This window comes from Alosa alosa, chromosome 12, assembly GCF_017589495.1.
Source record: "Alosa alosa isolate M-15738 ecotype Scorff River chromosome 12, AALO_Geno_1.1, whole genome shotgun sequence".
Lineage (NCBI taxonomy): Eukaryota > Metazoa > Chordata > Actinopteri > Clupeiformes > Clupeidae > Alosa > Alosa alosa.
In genome coordinates this window covers 27,767,871-27,784,640 of record NC_063200.1, presented here as the reverse complement: position 1 = coordinate 27,784,640, position 16,770 = coordinate 27,767,871, and the positions used below count along the sequence as shown (strand labels likewise).

General features: G+C 46.3%; 1 protein-coding gene across 1 annotated transcript in view; it reads right to left on the bottom strand.

Moving 5' to 3' along the window:
• The window catches only part of vav2 (vav 2 guanine nucleotide exchange factor), a 208,620-nt gene that overhangs the window by 26,863 nt on the left and 164,987 nt on the right, over positions 1–16,770 (bottom strand). Inside the window, exons 5-9 of the mRNA XM_048258257.1 lie at positions 15,489–15,594; positions 14,979–14,993; positions 12,544–12,642; positions 8,852–8,920; positions 7,214–7,314 (exon numbers count right to left, since the gene is read on the bottom strand). Coding sequence (XP_048114214.1) covers positions 7,214–7,314; positions 8,852–8,920; positions 12,544–12,642; positions 14,979–14,993; positions 15,489–15,594 — 390 coding nt within the window. The remainder of the gene's footprint in view (positions 1–7,213; positions 7,315–8,851; positions 8,921–12,543; positions 12,643–14,978; positions 14,994–15,488; positions 15,595–16,770) is intronic.

Sequence of the window (16,770 nt, the reverse complement as noted above, 5' to 3'; positions counted from 1 at the left end):
ACTCACACGTTCACACACATGTTCATACAATGACAGAGGAGGACAAGGCAGAATCCTATTTTCTTCTTAACCTGACATCTACCCTACACAAACCCACATATCAAAAAAAAGAGAGAGGCCAGAAAAAAAGCCCATAATCCATATTTATATAATATTTATATAATAATAATCATCTGTCCTTACTTAATTATTATTTTATGTATGCTTTATTCATGGACCAAATGTGGATGGCAGGTGAATTTGGTTCCTGCCTTTCTATTATATGTGCAAATTCACGATGGGGTAATATGTTTATTTATGTTTTCTTTTTAAGAAGAATGTCTGATAGTACTGTTTTTCCCATTTTGCCGTAATGCCATTGAGGGTTGAATAAATTACATAAGCACTGGTATAAATAACTATAAGCATTGGTCCAGAAAATATCCAAATATTGTTTCCAAAGCTTAGCAAATATTCAAAAACTTCAAAAAATATTCAAAAACATTTACACTTCCGGTCTGCTTCCTGTGTGGCTATATTACCATATAAGCACTTTTTTTTGCTCCTTTCCTCACCCCATGCCACCTTCTATCCCTGCCAAGCTTGCATCACCATGTCCCCCCCCCCCCCCCTCTTAGTTAGTAACCCGCCCCTTCCACGGCAAAATAGTTGACATGTGAATACATTGTGCCAATCATGTGGGCATTGTGAATACATCGTGCCAATCATGTGTTGTGATCTCATCGCTGGAGTAAGGTTGGTGTCGGGGGGGGGCATTTTGAACATTATTGAATATTGGGAGCGGGGGTACCCCTCAAAGTATATTATAATTATGACCTTGGTGTGTGTGTCTGTGTGTGTGTGTGTGTAGGCATGAGCATATATTGAAAAGATTATGTGAAAACGAAGCGATATCCCGTCTAATGCTTATTATGGAGAGCATGGTGAGGACTAGTGCTTGAGTGAGTGGCCTCTGAGAGGATTACTTCATCAGTGGATAATCCCTTTGAACTCACTCTTATAAACAGCCTTAGTGAGATCGCATCTGAGGACTCCACTCACCACCTACACAAGATCCCTTACGCTAACACGCTAATCTCCCATTCACACATCAGGTTGGTACATGCTAAGGTAGAGAAGCATTTTTTTCTACTCCACATATACTTTAAAGGAGCACAAATGAGTTCACATACAGTACAACCCCCAGCCCCAACATGCACCTGCACCCACCAATGACATGCATTAGGTTGTATGATGTACTATTACAGTGGACAGAGTGCACGTGCCAGAGTGGTACTCCAGGCAGTGTACTTTATTGAACTCCCTCTGTAGCCCCCAGCTTTTGAGAGGGAGGGAAGAGAGAGGGGAGATGCAGGAGGCGTTGGGCATGCACACACACATACAACACACACACACACACACACACACACACACACACACACACACACACACACACACACACACACACACACACACACATACAGAGGTGTGTGTGTGTGGTTCTGTTCCATCTGCAATGCACTGGCTGCTGTAAGGTGTTCACTGCTGCTGCCGCTGCTGCTGTGATGTGCTCCATTCTGACAAGTGCAGGAAGTGTGCTGTTCTGGCATCTTCTGCGGACTTCTCTCATTTCCCCTTCCCCTCTCTTCCACTGTCTCTGTTTTTCTATCCATTTGTTCTCTCTCTCTCTCTCTCATTGGAAATGCCTGACTGGTTATCTGTGACAGCTCTGCAGGCTTCTCCACATCCTCTGTGGCTGCTGGTGGTGAGAACAAACATGTGCACACAAACAGCCTCTCATATGTGCTGCCAGAAACCAACACACACACACACACACACACACACACACACACACACACACACAGACACACACACACACACACACACACACACACACACACACACACACACACACACACACACACACACACACACACACACACACACACACACACACACACACACACACACACACACACACACACACACACACACACACACACACACACACACACACACACACACACACACACACACAGACACACAGACACACACACACACACACACACACACACACACACACACACACACACACACACACACACACACACACACACACACAGACACACACACACACACACACGTACACACACACACACACACACACACACACACACATGTGTCTCTTTACATTCATCTCGGCTTTCCTGCGTTATCTCCCTTTTCTTCCTCTCGCACTTTCTCATTACCGCCGGGGCACTCGCGCATGGCGTCTGGGGGGAAATACAATTTCTAGTCGAACTGCGCCGTGCCATCTCTCCCCACCCCCACCCCCCCACCTCCCCGCCTCCACTGCGGTCCTCCCTACAGGCCTGGCATGGGGCGGCCGAGCGGCATGGTGGCACTGCTCCCCGAATGTCCCTGAGACGCAGGAGGAGGGGGGGGGGGGGTGGTGAGCTGTCACTGTGGAGCGCGGGCGACAGGAGGAGAAGAGCAGGTAATGGTCTCTGGCACGCCACGTCCAGATCCAATCACTTCCGCTTAAGGAGGTGTCTGGAGGATGACAAGCAGGACACAGAGCCCAAGCCAGCACAGCAGAGGGTGGAGGAAGTAACCAGCGAGCAACCAATGGTACAGAGACCTCAGGATGGACAACAGGCACAGAACCTCATAATGGACAACAGGCACAGAACCTCAGGATGGACAACACAAGGAGGCAAAGCACAGAAATGCGAAAACAGCACAACACACCACATAATTAGATGATTACAACCAACACAACAATCTTTTCAATAAATCAGCCACACTCGTTCTGTTTCGGTGCATGCCTGCAGAGATTGAGAGAGCAGAGGTGCACATTCACAAGCATGCACGCATACCTAGTATGCCACGTCTAGCGTGTCTATTTGGACTGAAAAATGACACCTTCAAGTTCACACACAGGAGGAACTGAGCTTTTAAACACCTAGATATCACTGTTGCACAGACTCTCACTTATTACAATCCTCCCTTCCCTTCCTCTCTCTCACACACACACACACACACACACACACACACACACACACACACACACACAATCACACTTTCACTGCAAGATCTGTAGACGAGTAGCTGCCTATTGGAGTCATATCCCCCCTGCTAAGTAGGGCTCAGCCGTCCTCCACCATCTGAGAGTCTAAGGCTGTGGATGGAGGACGTGGTAGGAAGCTGGTATGCAGGGAGAGAATAACTGGCATTTCCCCTCAGTCGCGCCACTCTGAAAAAGCCCCTCATTCATTCCATTTGAAAAGAAACGCACACAGCAGAAAGGTCAGTGAGACTTACGCACAGAGATAACAAAATTAATTAAAGTGATAAAGTGTGTGTGTGTATGTGTGTGTGTGTGTAAGTGCGTGAGCCGGCTTCTCATGAGTGTGCCAGGGCATTGGAAATGTGCCAAATCCCTTGACCATCACACACACACATACAATTATTGTCAATCAGCACGACAATGCCATGGCCAATGACGCCTGCTCTGACGTGAGGGGCTGACCGGCCCAAAATAAACTCTCCCACATTGTGCCTAATGTCACCAAATGTAAATATGTCCCCCCTCTGGTCATGTGAATATAACACAAGCCTAACAGACAGAGAGGAAGAGAGAGGATAAGGACCAACAATGACAGATAGGAGGAGACAGGGGGGAATCGTTTAAAAGGCCCATTGCGTGCAAAGAAGCCCCACTTTCAAAATGCTACTCTGAATTTGCCAGAAGAAAAAAAAAAACCTTTGTGCTTTTTTACTTAGCGATTTTACTCTTTTTCTCTACCTCTGCCTTCTCTCTCTTCTCTCTCTCTCTCTCTCTCTCTCTCTCCCTCCTCATTTGCAGTGTGTGTGGTACATGCTCTGGAGCGCTTCAGTGACCTACAATCCTGTCCATGTGATGGACACACAGACACACACACACATACATACATACATACACACACACATATTTACTCAAGCTCACACTCAAGCTGAAGGCTGTGACAACCCCCTGTTTCCTCTAGCCCTCTGTGCAGTGGCATGCAGCAGAAGTGCACATTTATGATGCAGGCACATCACAGCTCAATCTGATTATAGATTAGGGGCACTGGCTTAAATAAACACAGGAAGAACTGAGGGGGAGATAGAGCGATAGAGGGAGAGAGAGACAGAGATAGAGAATGGCAGAGGCAGAGAAAGGCGTGCCAGTCATGTCAATTTACCCTCACACATCAAATACAACCCCCCTTTAGCGTCGCCATAATGAGGCAATTACCTACGCAAACTGACAATGGCAAACAATGGAAGTGACACACACACACACAAAAGGCAAATATATGTTCTCAGATCACTCCTCAGAGAGGAAAACACCCATGTAGTTAACCAAGGGATGAAGCTCTTGCATAAGCTCTACAGTACCTCTCTTTCTTTCTCTCTCTCACTTTCCTAGACCCCTCTCTCTCTCTTTCTCTCCGCAAGTTCCCTGGCTCTTTTTTTCTTTTTGTGGGGGCGCTCTCTGCTCCACTGCCAGCACTGCCACAGCATACTGTCATTATGGCCTTAAACCTGCTATTACCCATCACCTACACCACAGCAGGCATTAATCATTGAGGGAGAGAGAGCATGAGAAAAAGAGTGAGAGAAAGGGGGGGCAGGCAGAGGAGAAGAGAAAAGGGAGTATAGTTGAGACAAGCAATAGATGAAAAAAAAAGTAAAACATAGCTGGGTAAGACTAAGGGAAATTAGAAGGAATGTTTCTGAAAATGCTTCCTTATCTCATAGCATGTGTACAGTACAAACAAGCCTCACAGTCTAAAATACAAAGTGACTTGTGACTCTTAACGGAATTAACGGACAAAGGGGGAGACAGAGCGTGTATAAGTGGACGACAGACAAGACCGGACGTGCACAGGAAATGAAAATGTCAGACAGACGACTAGACAGCCCAAGAGAAACCGGTCGAGTGTCTCCTGTGTGCTTGAAGAGGAGCAAAAACTCCAATTAGCAAACAAAACATTGAGCACTTCCCATCTCCTCCACAGAGTTGGAGAAGAGCACTTAAGCTTAAGGGATTACCATTGACTGGGCTGCTGTGATATGATTGTGGAAGCAATTGAGTGTGTGTGCACTGGCACTACAACGGAGGGAAAGAGAGGAGGGAAGAGAGAGGTGGTGAAGGAGGAGGAGGAGAGAGAGAGAGAAAGGAGGAGGAAGAGGTGCAGAGGGAGGGAGGAGTGGAGATAATAATAAGAAAAGTGTGCAGATAAGGAGTAGGAATCTCCAGAAGAGATGGCATCCCTCCTGGTCTCCTGCTGAGTTCAGCTGGGATATGTCAGACGTGGAGTGTGTGTGAGTGTGTGTGCAAGTGTGTGAGTGTGTGTGAGTGTGTGTGTGTGTGTGTGTGTGTGTGTGTGTGAGAGTGTGTGTGTGAGTGTGTGTGAGTGTGTGTGAATGTGTGTGCATCCAGAGAGAGAGAGAGAGAGAGAGAGAGAGAGAGAGAGAGAGAGAGAGAGAGAGAGAGAGAGAGAGAGAGAGTGTGAGAGTGTGAGAGTGTGTGTGTGTGTGAGAGGGCTGTCTGACTGAGGATGGGAGGAGGTTCAGATTCTAAATAATCTTCATGCTTAAGAAATACATACAGATGGTCTCTTTAATTCTAAGTTCCTACAGAAATGAATTTATTCCAGTAAAGTTGGAAATGAATTTCTTCCAGTAAAGTTGGAAATAAATTTATTCCAGTAAAGTTGGAAATGTGATGGATATCACTGGCGCTGTGTCTGCCAAAGGACTATGGCATTACTATCAATGTGTGAGCAGGAAAGCACACATTTCACTGCTTTCATGTATTATTATCAAGATGATGATCACTTAGCAATCGCATTAGACTGAAGAGAAATGGAGATTATCAGCAGAAAGCCCTCTACAGTTAGAGGATTGAAGCTCTGCTCTATCACTCCCTTGAAAACGACTCTGCTAAGGAAATCTGCCATTGCACAATCCTGAAGTGATGGCCTAAACACAGAAACCCACACACCTGTTGTTTTAATCAATTTCACATTACAAGTTAAACTAATCAGAAAGAACCAATCAAATCACTATGCCATTAAGGTTTGTGTATTGAGGTGACCCTTGCAGGAACTAGGGGGGGTATTTTACTGCTCTCTAAATATCCGATGAGCTCTGAGGCAAACAGAACAATTGATCCAAACATCTGTTCGATATTCTGACACCCGTAATAAGTCCACGCTCGCCTCGCTGCAGTCCAACCCTGAGCTAATAGTGTGTCCTGAGGACGATACATGTGTGTGTGTGTGTGTGTGTGTGTGTGTGTGTGTGTGTGTGTGTGTGTGTGTGTGTGTGGTGTGTGTGTGCAGTGATTTGTTCAGAGGGAGGGATCATCACAGCTGAGTTCATCGATGCCCACTCTGAGGAGGTGCTAGACTGTGAACTGATCCACTCTGCTGGAGATGAGAGCCACAGCGTACGAGTGCACGAGTGTGCGAGCGTCCGTGCCCGCCGAGGCCTCAGAGGGACCAGGCAGACACGCGCACTCCTCATGAGCATCGCCCCGACACTCGCCCAGATGACCGCGACAGGCTACGCGTGCCGTTACCGATCACGACGGCACTCCCAGAGGGTCGGGGTGGATTTCATATGTGTGTGTGTGTGTGTGTGTGTGTGTGTGCAGTGATTGACACTGTGCTCCATTACGGAGCAGTAAACACTTCAACATCTCTGTTAGTTATGAGTCAAGTGTGTGGTCATGCAGTGCACTAACATGGCAATCAATGGCAAGCAGACAAAGAGAAAGAGAGAGAGAGAGAGAGAGAGAGAGAGAGAGAGAGAGAGAGAGAGAAAGAGAGAGATGCTCTCTTTCTTTAATGGTATGGCAACGGGCCTGGTTCTCTATAGCTTGGTGTTCACATGTACAGGCAAGGAAGGGTTCTGCAAAGAACATGAACATCAGAATGAGACTTGGAAATAAACCTGGTAGACAACAAGAAATGGGAAAGATCCTGCAAAGAACCTTTCATCTGGTAGTTCCAACCAAGCAGGGAATTTACTATATGCCTACTATGTCGTTTCAGAGACAAAAACAAAAGAGATAGGTTGACCCTTGACAGGTTGGGCTATTGTACACTGCATCCTTCCTCAAAGAGAACATAATTCGAGCTACAGCAAGCCCAACACTAGTACTGTTCCACAAGCCAAGAGGTCAGCACAAGGGTCTCACCTTTCCTTGAAGTCCAGGAAGATCTTGCCCAGACCGCTGCCCCCGGTCACCATGTTGAGGTCGATAGCCCTCAGCAGCGCCGCATGGACCTTGATCACATCCTGAGACACACACACACACACACACACACACACACACAGAGAGAGAGAGAGAGAGAGAGAGAGAGAGAGAGAGAACACCATCCTTACATATACCGCATCTCTTTCTGGAATCCTTCAACCCCATGTCAATTATTTAATCATTAACTGTTAGAAATTACTGTTTGATTAAATGGCAAATATTGTCAAATCCAGTTAAGTCTTTTCCTTATTGAATACGGTATTTATTAATGTTGCCTAAGGAATCATTGCTAATCAATCTTACCAGCATAAACTAAAACCTTACCAGCATAAACTAAAAATAAATTCAGATATACATGACTATACAACAGTTAGCTCCGGCCACGCTATTTATAAATCCTGATTGGACGACAGGCTATCCATGAGACAAGACGAGTGGCGATATCTCACTCCTCATTTTGCATTGAATTGTCCGATGCAAACATTCCATTCCCTCAAAGCAAGAGCAGTGATTGTTTACTGCTCAGTGACTTTAAACATCATAACTGACAATTCTAGAGTGAAAAATTGGCGTGAATGGATTAGTGTCAATGTTCAGAATTAACATGTAACGTGAGGACAAGTGAGTAAACAAACTATTGTGCAAATTATTATTATTGTGCCTCTCTCACTCAACTTGGCTGCAGTGTGACATTTTCCGTTGCTTGATGACAGCACACGCCAAGAGCACTGATTGTAAGTATTTAGGGGCGGAGGATGAATGCACAAAACTCTAAATGAACGATAAAAAAACACAATTTGATGTCTTTCAACTTGATTAGTTGTACGTGGAACTGTTGTATAATAGCAATATGGCACTTGTGATCATGGCCTTGGTAAGGGATGTACCCACGACTGTGGTTCAGCCGTATATGCACATCTCACTCGTGCCATATTTCTTAATTAGATGTGTTTAAATGTGTTTAATATGGCAACAATTCAGGGCATATGAGTCTTCACACTGATTTGAGTGAGAGTCTGAGCTTAAGCACTGTATACAGAAGAATTTCTCTCTGCACTGAAGTGGCTGCCACTTGGGCATTTATTTCAAGTCTCACAGAATCCAGTTCATTCCACACACCTTCTGTCCAGACGCTGCTTGGCAACCACTTTGATTAGATTAGGCCTCATTCATCATTGTTGATATCTGGAACACCTCCTAAATGACTTTTAAATAACTTCACAGGCTGACGCGCCACAAGGGTCCTCAGCTCTAGAACACAGCACCTGCTCTATTCAGAGCCATTCCTCCAGTCTTTCTCTCTCTGAGTGTGAGTGTGTGTGTGTGTGTGTGTGTGTGTGTGTGTGTGTGAGTGTGTGTGTGTGTGTGTGTGTGTGTGTGTGTGTGTGTGTGTGTGTATGTGTGTGTATGTGTGCATTTTATGCATTCTAGCAGAAAAAATCAGACTATATATATATATATATATATATATATATATATATATATAAAGGATGATGATTGGTGATGTGAGGGGAGAGAAAGAGTACCAGGTGGGGGCAACTCTAGTGTGTGTGTGTGTGTGTGTGTGTGTGTACTTACCTCTAAGTTGACGAAGATAGCTTCCATGTCCTGAGGGCTGAGCACCTGCTTCAGTGGGATCATGTAGTTCTGTTGGGAGATCAAGAATAGACCTTTCAGTCACTTTCTGTCTCTCATCACATATCACACACACTTCTCTCTCTCTCCCTCTCTGTGTGTGTGTGTGTGTGTGTGTGTGTGTGTGTGTGTGTGTGTGTGTGTGTGTGTGTGTGTGTGTGTGTGTGTGTGTGAATATGTGAAGGTGAATACCCAGTGCTGTAGAGAACTTCTGTACCTTTACAGAGAGATGTGCATAAAGGCCTTGGTTTAGTAGAATAAAAGTGTGTGTCCTTGTGCTAGAGCATATCCCCGTGTGCTTGGATGTGTTTTCGTCAAGGTGTCAGTGCATTAATATACCGGTAATTGCTGTGGGAGCTTTGAACATAAGTTCTCATAGAACTCACTCTGTTCTAACCATCCAGTATCCTTTCCTATCCATCATAAGCCTGAAATAATCAAGTCCTAAACAAGTCTTGGCAGATGGCATGTTAAAATGGTCACTGTCAGTCAAGCCAGCAGCTCTCAGAACTGTAGATCTTTTCACATGCTAATAAGCTGTCACAGCATCAAGTACTGGTAGGAATGTCATAACAATGATGCTGTCATACCACTGGACACAGGCTATCGTGAAGACTTATGACAGGTTTCTAGTCTTTGGCTGTCTAATGAAAAAGATTCAAATCAAGTGCCCACCCGCCTGACGCCTGACGGTCTGGGTTTCAAACACCAAATAATTTCTAACACACTTGAATAAAACTCACCTGAGAGTTCATGTTCCTGTCTGCAAGACTGCTCAAAGGCCTACTACACTAAATTCAATTCAGTTCAATTCAAGAAAGCTTTAGTGGCATGAACGTTTCAGCAACATTATTGCCAAGCTCAGTTACATGTACACATAGAATGAGTAAAATCTAAAATCACAAGCTCTGTCTGTCTGTGGCTGGTGTTGAACTGTAAGGGGAAGAGGCAGAGGAGGCAGCAGAGTGTGGAGGAAGGAGGTGGAGTTAGAGACAGAGATGGAGGAGAGCGCTGGTGTGAATCAGGCCACTTCGTGCGGCAGCAGCGCCGGAGAAGTCACACGGAGTTACCGCGGCGGCTTTTTGATGAGCGCAAAGTGATAACTCGGCATCAGCCGCCAGGGGAAGAACTAAAATGGGGCTGTCTGAGATGACGGAGCCGGCGCTGGCTGGTCTCAGATCAGAGAGAGGGAGAGCGGGAGCTGAATTTGGACTCCAGTTCCAGTGGCGGCTCATCCACCTGGCAGATATCAGGACGGGTGTCTGCTTGTATATTCATCAAGTCTAACCTTGGCTACCTCAAGTTCAAAATTCAAAAATGGTTATTGTTTTTTTACATTTTTTTAAAATATATTTTTGGGGCTTTTTATGCCTTTAATGATAGGACAGTGGAGAGTGACAGGAAGTGAATGGGGGAGAGAGCAAGGGTGGGATCCGAAAGGACCAAGGGCGGAATCGAACCCGGGTCACCAGGCACGGTGCAGGTGCCCCAGCAAATTGTGCCATCTTCATCTCCACCTCTCTTCATCTCCATCTCTCTTCATCTCCATCTCTCTTCATCTCCATCTCTCTTCATCTCCACCTCTCTTCATCTCACCTCTCCTTCTCCTCCACCTCTCTTCATCTCCACCTCTCTTCATCTCCATCTCTCTTCATCTCCACCTCTCCCTTCTCCCTCCACCTCTCTTCATCTCCATCTCTCTTCATCTCCATCTCTCTTCATCTCCATCTCTCTTCATCTCCATCTCTCTTCATCTCCACCTCTCTTCATCTCCATCTCTCTTCATCTCCACCTCTTCATCTCCACCTCTCCCTTCTCCCTCCACCTCTTCATCTCCACCTCTTCATCTCCACCTCTCTTCATCTCCATCTCTCTTCATCTCCATCTCTCTTCATCTCCACCTCTCCTTCTCCCTCCACCTCTTCATCTCCACCTCTCTTCATCTCCATCTCTCTTCATCTCCATCTCTCTTCATCTCCACCTCTCTTCATCTCCATCTCTCTTCATCTCCATCTCTCTTCATCTCCATCTCTCTTCATCTCCATCTCTCTTCATCTCCACCTCTTCATCTCCACCTCTTCATCTCCACCTCTCTTCATCTCACCTCTCCTTCTCCTCCACCTCTCTTCATCTCACCTCTCCTTCTCCCTCCACCTCTCTTCATCTCCACCTCTTCATCTCCACCTCTTCATCTCCACCTCTTCATCTCCACCTCTCTTCATCTCCACCTCTTCATCTCCACCTCTTCATCTCCACCTCTCCTTCTCCTCCACCTCTCTTCATCTCCATCTCTCTTCATCTCCACCTCTTCATCTCCACCTCTTCATCTCCACCTCTTCATCTCCACCTCTCTTCATCTCCATCTCTCTTCATCTCCACCTCTTCATCTCCACCTCTTCATCTCCACCTCTTCATCTCCACCTCTTCATCTCCACCTCTCTTCATCTCCATCTCTCTTCATCTCCATCTCTCTTCATCTCCATCTCTCTTCATCTCCATCTCTCTTCATCTCCATCTCTCTTCATCTCCATCTCTCTTCATCTCCATCTCTCTTCATCTCCATCTCTCTTCATCTCCACCTCTCTTCATCTCCATCTCTCTTCATCTCCATCTCTCTTCATCTCCACCTCTCTTCATCTCCATCTCTCTTCATCTCCATCTCTCTTCATCTCCATCTCTCTTCATCTCCACCTCTTCATCTCCACCTCTCTTCATCTCCATCTCTCTTCATCTCCATCTCTCTTCATCTCCACCTCTCTTCATCTCCATCTCTCTTCATCTCCACCTCTTCATCTCCACCTCTTCATCTCCACCTCTCTTCATCTCCATCTCTCTTCATCTCCATCTCTCTTCATTCTCCCTCTCTTCATCTCCACCTCTCTTCATCTCCACCCCTCCCTTCTCTCCACCCCCCTCTCTTCATCTCCCACCTCTCCCTTCTCCCTCCACCTCTCTTCATCTCCACCTCTCCCTTCTCCCCTCCACCTCTCTTCATCTCCACCTCTCTTCATCTCCACCTCTCCCTTCTCCCTCCACCTCTCTTCATCTCCACCTCTCCCTTCACCTCTCTTCATCTCCACCTCTCCCTTCTCCCTCCACCTCTCTTCATCTCCACCTCTCTTCATCTCCACCTCTCCCTTCTCCCTCCACCTCTCTTCATCTCCACCTCTCCCTTCTCCCTCCACCTCTCTTCATCTCCACCTCTCCCTTCTCCCTCCACCTCTCTTCATCTCCACCTCTCCCTTCTTCCTCCACCTCTCTTCATCTCCACCTCTCCCTTCTCCCTCCACCTCTCTTCTCTAACTCATACTTCTGCTTCTGCAACATCACTCAGCAGCTTTAATGTCTTCATCTCCCTAGTCTCTGCTACTCAAGTCAACATCATCCCCTCAGGCTCTTGTCTTTGGTTCTTAATCTCCATTTTAATCTCGCTCTTGCTCTTTGGGCGTGTGTGGAGTCTTCTTATTTGGACTTGGATTGGACTGTTGTTTGTGTTTACACTGTCAGTGTGCTTTTGACTGATATTAAAGGCAACATAAAAGTCAGTCTCTCTCATGCTCTCTCGGTTACTCTCTCTCTCTCTCTCTCTCTCTCTCTCTCTCTCTCTCTCTCTGTTATTCTCTCTCTCCACCCACCTTGTCGATGTCTTCCAGTGTTTTGTAGTACTTGGCCTCCGTCTCCTGGATCTCCACCAGGCAGCAGTTGCGCTTGTCGTCCTCCGACATGCCCATTTTCTGCGTCAGACAAACCAAGCACAGAAACACACACGACATGTCACAACACCCCACCAGTCACGAGGACAAGAACACACAAACAACACACACCTCACGTTACACACGCTCGGGCCAGACTGGCAACATGACAGCCATGTCACCAGCCACGGGCCTCTCTCGCGTGCGTGCGATGTCTGGCCGTCACCCGTCGTTTCGCTGACATCTCGTAAGACGTGGTTGACCATGGGTGCCAGACACACAATAGAGCTGTTTTTCCCCCGGTGTCTTATTTAGGACGAGGCTTTTGTGTGGTCAGGCACATACGGGCATCGGATGTTGAAGCTGCCAGCTCACAGGGGAGGGGCAGAGTGGACTGGGTTTGTTTTGTCTACCCAGAATCCAATCGTGCCTTTGAAACCAAACCAAACCAAAACAAAGCTTTTGGACTGCATTGGCCATGCCACTTCACATCCACCCGTGACCTACCCCTGTCTGGGACTTAAGAGAAATAATAGAAAAAGGCCCAAAATATGCTTTTGATGAAACGTGCTAATTAAGCGCATCCCACGAACGGGGCTGATTGATGTTGTTGCCGCGACGACGCTGGGTGATTTTTGGCGGGTGGGAGGGTAGTGACATAAGGGTGGGGGAGGCGTGGTTGGTGGGGTCCGTGTCTAGCTGTTGGCAGGGCTTTGATGAACATCTGTGCCCACGCCGGCGCAAACATCTGGGGCCAGGGCGAACCCAGACTCCTCTAGCAGCATTACACAACCAATAGGGAGTGGGGGCTGAGACAGGCAGACAGAGAGGGAGGGAGAGAGAGAGAGAGAAAGAGAGAGAAACAGAGGAAAAGAGAGAGACGTGTGTGCAAGCACAGCGGTCTTCAAAACAGAAAGACAAAGATGGCGAGGGAAAGAAAAATAAAAAGATAAAAGAAGAAAAGACAAAAGAGGAGGAACAGAGGAAAGAAAATATAGGAAAATACAGACTGACACAGTGTGACATAGGCACACAAAGAAGAGAGAGAGAGAGAGAGAGAGAGAGAGAGAGAGAGAGAGAGAGAGAGAGAGAGAGAGAGAGAGAGAGAGAGGAAAAGAGGGAAATTGACAGTAAAACTAATAGACATGCAGTACAGTATACGTCTGACATGAAAGATGAAGGGCCGGCAGCAATGTTAACGCCGGACGCTGCAGCATCCAAGAGCAATTAAAACTCCAAAGGGAGCAGATAAAACAAGCATGTGTGGCTGTTCTACTGGCCTCTCACTGAGGTCATGATAGCTGCAGTCTGCTGCCCAGAGAAAAAAACAAAACAAAAATAAACAAAAACAACAACAAACAACATCCAGCTCCAGCTGGGAACTGGCAGGGGTGTGAGCAGAGCTAAGGGCTGCCCAGAGTGACAGATTACCCAATACCCCCCCACTAATTAACATGGCACGGGCAAAAACACACACACACACACACACACACACACACACATGATACACAAACATCCTGGCACCAACAGACAGTCAGACAGACAAACAGACACACACGCACACACACTTTTGTATGAGAGTACGAGGTATGACGGGGTAGCACACACATCCAGTGTGTGTGTATGTGTGTGTGCACATGTGTCCCAGTGTGTTAGTATCTCCTGTGTTTAAAGGTCTTGGTTAATTGCCACCAATCCTCTGTTGTCATCCATGCTCTGGAGAAAGAACTGGTGAGACTCAAAGGAGCTTAGAGCCAGGGCTTGTTACAAGACGCTGAAAACAACCAAAGCCAGGCTTATCCCTGGCCCAAGCATAGGAGCTAAACTGTTGCCTCTGTTTATTAATATGGTAATTGGCACAGCAGAGACCATCCCCATACTGTGCACTGACATTTATTTATATGGAAAAGATGTTTATTATTATTAGCATCTGTTCTTTTATTAAATGAAAAATAGAAAACATAGATTTCATCATCTAGATGTGATGCAGGTGAAATTGCATAGTGCATTTATAACATATTATACTAAACCACTAGCTGTATTACATAATGGCAAATCACACAGTTAGAATACGGCTGCTATGAAGTAATAGGATAATAATAATAATGGCTGGTAGTTGACAAAGAGAGGGAAAGAAGCAGGTCATATTGGTGAGACGTCTGACTACTTCTACAAGGATTTAGGAGCTACTGGGTGTGGGGTAGGGGGTAACGAAAGGGGGTGGGTGAGCGGGGTTAGTGGACAGCGGGACTAGGGGACAGGACACCCGGTGTTAGGCAGCACAGGACACACACGTTGAGGGGAGTTGGGTTGGATTGGGTTGGGTGGGGTGGGGGTGGCACTCAGTGGGGTGGGGGTCAAAGTTGGCAGAAACTCACCTGCATGTATCGAATCTGCAGCGTAAAAGAGGAGGCAAAGCGGCACAGGTGAGCAGAGAAGGGCACCAGAGTACAGCGTTACGATGAGATGAGACGTGTCTCACACACACACACACACACACACACACACACACACACACACACACACTCACTCATGCACTTGTTTATACACAAACTCACGTCTCAACAGCCACACGATAGGCACACCAGTGCAAAATTTTTCTTAAAAGCATAAAAATATTGGGTACACACAGACACCAGACAATTCAATTTCCATCATGGTTCATACTGATATGATATACTGTATTCTTAGTTAATTTTAGCATCACTTAAAATGTACTTTTCTCATTCTCATATCTGAGAAGACAGTAAATTTTTCACTGGCGTAAATGCATGATAGATGAGGCCCATTCTCTCTCTATGTCTCCAATTCTCCCTCTCGTTTCTGTGTGTGTGTGTGTGTGTGTGTGTGTGTGTGTGTGTGTGTTTATGTGTGTTCATGGGTCTTACCATAGGCTGTCTGACTTCCACCTTGATGATATCCTCGTAGATGTCGTCGCCGTCGTCATCGCAGGGGACGCAGTCGTAGATGTCGTCCTCTCCCACGTCATGCTCACTGTGGAGATGGAGACAGAGATGGAGAGAATGGGATGTAATGTAAACAACACCACCAGTCAGGGGCTGTTTAAAAATGAGTGTGTGTTTGTGTGTGTGTGTGTGTGCAGAGTCATAGGCCAAGATACCAATATCAGAATATATCATTCGATGAATGGGCTGTCTTTGTGTATTTGGATGTGTGTGTGTGTGTGTGTGTGTGTGTGTGTGTGTGTGTGTGTGTGTGTGTGTGTGTGTGTGTGTAGTGTGTGCAGAGGCACAGACCAAGATACCAATATCAGAGTTATCTCAAATTCGATGAATGGTCTGTCTTTGTGCATTTTTGTGTGTGTGTGTGTGTGTGTGTGTGTGCGCATCATCCCTGCACAGTGTTGGTGCTTGAAAAGCAGAGCACAAACAGCAGCCTAATATTCCATCTCCCAGCACAGACAGACTTTCTGTATATCTCCATGAGGTGCTTTTCTGACAGTGAGAATCGGGATGACAGAGACATCACAAACTGAGCCAGACACCAGAGGAAGATGCACTATGCACTCTCTAACAAGCACTAGAGTTATGGCCAGCACTGTAACAGAGGAAATAAGCTTAGAAAGCTGTGCGTATGCATAACAATGTGTGTGAGTGTGTCTGTGTGTGTGTGTGTGTGTGTGTGTGTGTGTGTGTGTGTGTGTGTGTGTGTGTGTGTGTGTGTGTGTGTGTGTGTGTGCAGGGGCAATAAAGACAGTAGAAGATAAGAAAGATAAGAAAACTAACAAAACTAAATACTAAATACACTTTATAAATTAAATTAAGAAAGTCCATTGTGCTTGAGGGTGATCAAGCATAGGATGCTTGTAGTGACAGGGCCGGGACTGGTAAGGTGCTAAAGGGAGTGAGTGTCATGGTGAAGGTGCAAACAGTAGTCCAACCATAGTCCTTAGTTATGTGTGCATGGCAAGGTGCTCAAGAGAGTGACTGTCATGGTGAAGGTGCAAAAAGTAGTCCAACAGTGCAACAGTGCAAGAGTAAGGTCTAGAGACCAGCATTAATAATATGGACAAATAGGAGAGTGAAGTATAATGTAGACAATGTAAAATAAAAAAAAACTATTTCAGTGCAAGAACAGGTTGAGGTAATAGGGTTATAGCCATTCATTCATTCAGTATTGTAGCAGAAGCCTGAACGCAGCCATTGATCA